Source organism: Bacillus rossius, chromosome 3, assembly GCF_032445375.1.
Source record: "Bacillus rossius redtenbacheri isolate Brsri chromosome 3, Brsri_v3, whole genome shotgun sequence".
Classification (NCBI taxonomy): Eukaryota; Metazoa; Arthropoda; class Insecta; order Phasmatodea; family Bacillidae; genus Bacillus; species Bacillus rossius.
The window spans coordinates 82861669-82870200 of record NC_086332.1 but is presented as its reverse complement, the minus strand read 5'-3'; the positions used below and the strand labels follow the sequence as shown (position 1 = coordinate 82870200).

The following is an 8532-nucleotide window of genomic DNA, read 5'->3' as shown; positions in this document are numbered from 1 at the left end:
TGACAAAACATCCCGGGAAAGTTGACGTATCTTCTTCAAATACAGGTAAAAAAGTTGAAAATTTAAGTGCAAAAGTTGTGATGGACAATTTAATTCTTTTCGAAATCTAAGCTATCATGGACGGAAATATCACATAAATCTTCGTTTACAAAAAGGGAAGGCGGGGTAACAGGACGCAGTGGGTAATGGTACGCACGTCAGTATCTGGCTAAAGAAGAGGAGACACACGCGGGAGCGCCGGTGCTACAATGCGGCGAAAGGAGTAACTTCGATCTAGTCGAGTAGCGATGGCGTGCGGCTCAAGTTGTATCGGATATTCGTGTTTTTTTTAATCGGAGATTTTTCCAATAAGTTCCTACATTCATTGCATTCGAGGTAAGGAAAAAAAAACTGTATACTTTTGTAGAATTTTAGATGTTTGTAAATAATAAGTGGTGTTTTTGTTATAACGTAACGCGTTAAGGACTTGTATTTTGCGATCGTTTCAACTGTGACTGTCAGTAAACTGACATGGCGTCGTTTGGGGTATTCGTACGCAGGCATGCGTACTAGTTCCCCATCTGCGTTTCATTCACCCGTGAGAAATTTGGTACTTTATTGTTATTTTTTAAAAAGATCATATATATGGTTTTGTACATTGTATAAATAACAAGAACAAATATGTATACTCATTAAATATACGAAACGTTCCAATAAAACTTAAATTTGTCTGGATTAAATTTTCTTAAAATTAAAATTCATACTATTTATTTTATTCAAGAATGATTCAATAATTATAAGGTAGGCCCTTTAAAGCTCAGTAAAGGCAAATTAAAGTGACATTTTTATGTAAAATTTGAAAGTTCAGTATATCAAAATTTAAAACTGTAGGTAATTTTCTTTAGAAATTGTTAGGCTTTTTTTTATTGAAAAATTATTTTATGTTCGTTAACCATTTTACCCCTCTTGTATTACAGATGGGACGACACCCAAAACGAATCACTGCGAAAGCTTCGTGGAAAGAGGAATGACTGAAAGCAGCTATTAATTGCATTCAGAATGGAGAAAAGATCAGAGCTATTAGTCGTAAGTGCGTAATTCACGAAGACACTCTAAGGAAAAGACTAAAAATATGTTTACCTAGAGGACCATGCATGGGAAGGAAAACAGTTTTCAACCAAATTCATGTAGCGGAAATAAGTTCAAACCTACTCCTTCTTGCAAATCTTATTTTTATGGCGTCACATTGATTAAACTACGAAGATTGGCTTATGAGTATGCTGACAGGAACAACATAAATCATAACTATAATAGAACAACCAAACTTGCTGGAATGGACTGGGGACTCGGTTTCTTTAAACGGAGTCCTCAGCTTAGTCTAAGTATACCTGAAGCAACATAAATAAATAAAATATTGGCTTTTAACAAGACTGAAGTAAATCATTTATTTACCAATCTAAGGACTGTAATGGAAAAGCACAGCTTCACACCATCGCGAATATTTAACGTTGACGAGACGGGCATAAAAACCGTTCATAAACCACCTTCTATCATAGGTCCAAAGGGTCAGAAGCAGGTAGGAAGTGCTACTAGCTTAGAGCTTGGGAAAAACGTAAATCTTTGTTGTGCAACGAGTGCTAATGGTACTTTTGTACCACGGATGTTTATATTTCCTGGTAAACAGGTTTCATCGGGAATAAAACATGGGGGTCCGGTTGGAAGCATTTACAAAATGTCAGAGTCAGGATAAATGAATGAAGACCTGTTTTTAGAATGATTGAAGCACTTTATAGCCAATACTTTGTCTTAAAAAACGAATATCCTATACTACTTCTTATGGACAATCACTCAACCTATACCTCACCTTCAGCTTATCACTTTTGTAGAGACAATGGCATAGTAGTTATTTCCTTCTCGCCTCACACTGGTCACCGAATGCAGCCTAACATTTTTTGACTCCCTAACAATTGCATACAATAGAGTATGTGCTTTATTTAAAAAAAAAAAAAAAAAACACGTTTCAGAGAATTACCAAAGAAGACGTCCCTAGATTGTTAAAGACTACCTATGAGAAATTAGCAGGCATCAGTTAAGCTGTTCCTGGTTTTGCAAAATTTATCCTTTCAACGATGGAGTTTTTGAAGAAGACACCCTGCTTGAGTCATTAGATGCAGCTCCAGCAGTCATGGAAGCAGAATAAAATTAGGATGGCGAAATTTTATTTGCCATAGTTTCCCAGGAAATTATAATTGAAAAATTAGAAAAATGGGACCCGCAAACTTATTCAAGTGCCCGTGGCTTTCACACAACATTCCACGATTTAGATTTCAACTTCCTGCTCACGTTTTTTCTAAGATTTTTTCATTATCTGACTCTCTTTTTGAGACATTACAAAATAAATAATTTGATATTGGTTACTACATCTAAAGGATAGAACAATTTCAGCAACATATTGAGAAACTACATGAGAGTTTCGATGATTTCTGGTGCCAAATTCAGGAACGTTTTGGTAGCTTGACCGAAGCTGGTCAGCCGAAAAAAGACAATGGATAGATAACATTTAGGATGACAAGAAGAATTTTTACAGACGTTTATATTTTGAAATCTTGGGCGCAATTAAAGAGAAAAAACTTTAAATATTTGGTGATATTGGCAGTCTCTACTTCATTGGTCTACTCGATTTCAAAGAGTTTTGGCTTTATTCACAATTATTTCCTGAATGACTTTAATAATCCTTGAAATGCTCTTATGGATATTTATTCGAATTTACCAGACTGAGAAGCAAACTTTCCGTGATGTATTATTCAACATAATTTCAAAAGAACAGCGTGGCCAAGTTAAATATAGGCTATGTATTTGAATGATTTTTACGAAACACTTTTCGAGCATGGAAACTTATTTGTTTAGTATTGACGATTCCGACCATTAGTTCTTCTGCAGAATGATCTTTCTCTGCCCTAAAGAGAATAAAAACACACTTCCGTAACTCCCAAGGGCAATCGCAGGTCTTAGCATGGTCTTTATTATCAATTGGGAAAAAAATATTGTTGCAAGACCTAACAAAAAAAATTTGGTTTTACGATTATGTGACCAACGTTTTTACGAAGAAAAACCGTCGAATTGTGCTTAAGTATAAGTAAGTGATTTAAAAACTTTGAGAAAGTTTGTTATTGTAAGAACTGAAAACATTAATACACAGCTTTTAAGACGCAGCGGATTATTTTGTTGAGCGGCGTCCGTCATGGTTGAGCAAGTCACCACCAGCTCATCAAATCTGAGGGTGAGTTTACATCCACAACAGCAGTGACATTAGTGATAAATTAGTAAATAAGTGTTTCGTTATAGGTAGAGACCTGCAAAATTCGCGGATTCATTTCGTGATATGCTACAATTCAAATTATTATACCTTAGCGCTGCTTCTGCAATTGGTTCACTGTTGATCTGGAGTAATGAGGACCAATTAGAGACCCTCGCTCAAAGAAGTGTCGAATCACAGACACTCGGTCGAGACGTCTCACAAGTCAGCAGCCAATGAACAGTTGGCATTTGCCCGAGTGTGTAGAGTGTAGTAGAGTATATCCTGGAGGTCAATGAATCCGCGAATTTTGCAGGTCTCTAGTTATAGGTAATACAATTCGTATTAAAATTCATCTATTTTTGTATGCATATTAGTTTGCTTAAATGTATGTATGTAATCGTTAGAAGTTTAAATAATTATGGTTTGTTGCATTGCTTACACACACACTTTACGCCCGCCCCGCTACTGGACTCGTCCATGCTTTAGCCTGGAATGTACGGATTACATACCAGACCAAATGAAAACCGGACTTCGGACTAATTCTGCGGCTAACTAACAACCATACAGTTTCTACCTAAAATAGATAGAATGATCTAAAATTGATGTGAAGTCAAAACTTTCGGCTGTAAAAGGGACTTGGAGTGTGAAATTTAGACAAGGTTATTAAAAGTGATGCTGTTGAAATTTTATAGTAGCATTTGTAATTAAAGCTGGCTTAAGTAGTAAATTAATAATGAGAACGAAAATTAGGCAATTTGGTTTCTTGCATAATAAATTAAAATGTTTTTATTTATCAGGGCTAAAATCACGATTTGTTTCATGCTTTTGCTGTTTAAGTTAAAGAATTTTGTAACTGCAAGTTATAACTGTTGGAATGAACCAAGATATTTTAATTATAATCGGCTCTGAAATTACTGGTCAGGCGATAATTGTATCTTATCAGCGAAATAGATAAGTAGTAAGTGTAGTATTTCTGTTTGCCCTTAGGGAGATAGGATTCTGTCGGCGAGCTGTCAGCCATGTCGGGCGTAAAGGAATGAGTGGCAGTTCTGATGTAAAACGAGTTTTTTATTATCATGCTGACACATTTCCTTAGTCGTTTATAAGACAGCTCAGAGTCAAGAGAACGCTTCATAATTCTTAGACAATTACAAGAATTTTCTTCAGGTAAGTTATTAAATGGGGATACAAACTGACGGTTTTTGGAAAAAGATTATTTTTATTATATAGTAATAATTAGTTTTCTTCATTCGGACATACTTTCATGCGCATTAATTATTAGGATTTAGGCTGCTAGGGATTGTCTGTGAGAAATCGTTTCTCCTGCGCAATCAACAAGAATCATTGACGCGTGCGCTTTTAAGACTAACTTTCAAATGTAATATTACTATTGACGTTAACTCTCTTGCAGTATCAGAAAATGATTTTAATGAATGTTTTGTGCCTTGTGTTACAAGATGTTAATAATACTAACTAACAAAGAATTATAAATTGAAAATGGTTGAAAGCAATGCCATTACACGTTAAAGACAGAAACAGAGGGGGAACTGTGTTAGTTTTTGCCTGGAGAGATTGCGGAAAGCAAAAGAGAGCCGAAATGAGGACGAACTTAGGTCCTGCCAAACACGATGGCCCAGGACCCGGCGGCCTGAAGGACACTTGTGTGCCCACCAGCCTGCAGATGGACAGCGCGGTGACCCTGGCGGAGGACGTGGTGGGAGACGTGTCCTGGCTGGACGAGGGCTTCCTGAAGAAGGCGCTGCAGGCGGCGAGCAGCGGGTCGCGGGACCAGGACATCGCGGTGCGGCGCGCGACCGTCTGCATGGCCACGTCGCCCGGCGACAACTACTTCAGCCTCATGTACCGCGTGCGCGCGCAGTTCTCGAGGGCCGGCGGGGCGCCGGAGAGCGCGTCCTTCATCGTGAAGGCGCTGCCGGCGGAGGGGCCGGTGCGGCAGATGGTGCTGGACTGCGGGATCTTCGCGCGCGAGGTGGCCGCCTACTCGTCGCTGCTGCCCGAGCTGCACCGCCTGCTGGGCGCCGGCTGCCCCAGGGTCGCCGCCCAGGGGCTGTGCTGGGAGCTGGCCCCCGCGCCCCGGCTCGCCATGGAGGACCTGGCGGCGCTGGGGTTCGCGACGGCGCCCCGGCGACTGGGGCTGGACCTCGCGCACTGCCGGCTCGTGCTGGAGACCCTGGGCAGGTTCCACGGCGCGGCGGCGGTGCTGGCCGCGCGCCGGCCGGACGTCGTCGCGCCCTTCAGGGACAACCCCTTCGCGGCCGCCGCGGACTGCGGGGTGCGCCGGCTGCTCACCAACACCCTCTCCGCTCTGGGCGTCGCGGCCGAGGGCTGGCCCGGGCACGAGGCGTGCGGCCGCAAGCTGCGCCAGCTCTCCCCGGGCTACTTCCACAAGGTCGTCCGGGCCATGTCGCGAGACGAGTCGTCCTTCAACACCGTCAACCACCTCGACCTGTGGGTCAACAACGTCATGTTCGCGCACACCGAGGAGCGCCCCGTGGCCGCGCGGTTCGTCGACTTCCAGATGCCGTACGTGACGTCACCGGCCGTCGACCTGCTGTACTTCCTGTACACGAGCCCCTCGCCCGAGGTGCGGGCGGGTCACCGGGACGACCTGCTGGCCTGGTACCACGCCTCGCTGACGGGCACCCTCCGTGTGCTGGGGCACCCCGAGCTGCTCCCCGCGCTGCAGCAGCTCCGCCACGAGGTGCGCCGCAGGGAGTTCTACGGCCTGTTCGCCGCCTGCAGCATCATGCCCTTCGTGCTGAGCGGGCCGGGCCGCGCGCCAGCCATGCAGGACGTCATCGGGGATTCGCCCGACATCGACCCGCGGGCCTTCTACTCCCGCGAGTACGTCGCCGAGATCCAGAAGCTCCTGCGGGTCTTCGATGCCAGGGGCTTCCTCGACTAGGCCCAACATTCACCTCCCTTGCCTTGCTGTTTTCACTGCCATGCTTCAAAAATATCTGAGGCTCTTATTGAATCGTCGAGTAGGTACTAATGACGCCTGGAAAATGTATTTTTTCATTTCTCCCAGCAGCATCTATTCCTCCTATGGCGACTGAAATCTACTGTAGTTTTAGGATTATTCGATGGTGAAAATTTTCATATCTATGGCTAAAAAAAACATTAAATATCAACCGGAAATACAATAAAATACTCTTAAGTAATCAAATAATAATTTAAAACATTTTTTTTAAATATATAACATCTGATATCCTGCATGCATTTTCTTGGTTACGCGATGAAAAAAATTAATTCTTATAGTTACACATTTAATTGAATTAAGCCTACCTTACCTTACAAAACCGCGAAATTAATCATTAACATGAATATCATGATCATTTATACGAATCAGAGTTGTAGTAAAACTCTTTTACTAGTTTTCTGCCTTCCTGCTAATGAACTCAAAATTATTTAGACAGTATGTTTATAGCCTACCTCATTTATCAAGGTTTTTAAACTTTATTCAAAGATAGCTGTGAAGTTTTGAAATATGTTCATATTTACGAGAACTTAGAAAATTGCACTATGAATATCAATTACTGGAACTTTGTTCGTAATAAAACAATTATTATTTGTTAAAGAACTTTCCTCCGCTACACATTTTGAACCTCTCTGAGCATTGTATGTGTCACAGAAAAGAAAACCTTTATATTTTTTCATGAATATTGCCTAACGTTAACAAATACGTAGACTATGTTATAGTTTGTGTCATCTGATATTAGCGTTTATACTAACAATCTGTAAGAAAATGATGGGCCTAAGCGCAGAATATCAAAGTCTCATCGTTATTATACATGACGAGCCAGTACCGCCACCTGAAAATGTAGCTTGGAACGCACTCGTCAGTCTCCTTCAAATTCGTATAATGAAGAGTGTATGAGATGCAAATAGTTGCGTCATGTAGACTAATAACAGTAAACCTTGAGGGCCACCACAAGTCCAGCGATAGGGTTTTAGCCGTGAGTTTTACGAATATAACTCAATGGCCAATAGCATTTTAAATTAAGTATGGAAGCGCAAAGTCACACTAAAAATAAATTAGTGCTAGTCACTGACACCCTGGGAACTTTTTTTTCTCGGGGTTTTCAGAAGTTCTTCTATAGACTATTTTATAGTGAATCCATTACTCCTAAAAAACCAAATTGTATTAACTGTATTATGGCACGATAAGTATAAAATGTAAATTTTAAATAATTGTATAGCCCACTCTTGTTTATTAAGATACACACAGTAATTTCACAAGGTAATGAACTGAATTGTGAAGGTCATCTTTTGGCTGGGTGAGTGTGATCTTTGTTTCTGGCACCACCAGACTTAACTCTGGTTGGAAGGGGGATAAGGAGGAGTGAGATTAATTTTCCTTCCCGTGCTGCACTCTGCTGTCTCCCTCACGGGAGACGAGTTTCAGTGTAGCCTCCCCCACTGCTTTGTTATTCGTCCTTCTGGGCAACGACCCTTAAAAACGTACCTGCTTTCTGTATGTAATAATAAATGAATAAATATGTTCCTATACGGGCAAGGAAGGGTGTGAAGGAGGAGTGGGAATAAGGTATACGGGGAAGGTTGGGATCGTTTTGGGTGGGATTATGTATCTTCGAATTGATAGATTAGGCTTTGCCTTAAGACCGGTCTACACGCAACGTTTTGAACAACGTTCTACCCGCGCAATCAAGTGGTTGCAGGCAAGACGTAGCTCGTGGACAGGAAAACCGCGTGAACTGCACAGTCCTGTGAAAAGAAGGATCATGGAGGCGAAAAATTGAGCAAAATAATTGAAACCTCAGATAACTGCGCAGGAAATTCGATACGTCCCACCGATAAGTAGGTGCGCGTGGACGCTCTTTCCGCCTTCCTTCCGCCTAGACAGCAGTTTTCATCCCAGATAAACAAATTTTTAATTGTTTTGTTTTTGAAGATGGTGAAGATATATGACTTTCGCCAGTGCTTTAAGGTGTTTTTGTTAGATTTATTGAACTAATTATTTAAAATTTAACCTGGTTTGTGGAGAGTTAGAAGTGAAGATTATCGTAATAGGGATATGAAATGGCAAACGTACGAAGCATTGCTAGAGAAATACAAGGATGTAGATCGTGCGGAAAACTCCAAGTAATCCTTGCGTAGAACCCTGTAGATAGCTGCACATGTTTCGGGAATCAATATATTATGGTTTAGACAGAATCGCAGTCCTTGTAAGCTCATGCCAGTTGCAAGGAACCTTAATATTGAAGTCAGCA

At 41.5% G+C, this 8532-nt stretch overlaps 1 protein-coding gene across 1 annotated transcript; it reads left to right on the top strand.

Moving 5' to 3' along the window:
• The first annotated feature begins 4874 nt into the window (after window positions 1-4874).
• On the top strand, window positions 4875-6203 carry LOC134531331 (uncharacterized). The gene has a single exon (XM_063367026.1). The coding sequence runs from the start codon at window positions 4875-4877 to the stop codon at window positions 6201-6203; it is 1329 nt and encodes a 442-aa protein (XP_063223096.1).
• The last annotated feature ends 2329 nt before the right edge of the window (window positions 6204-8532 follow it).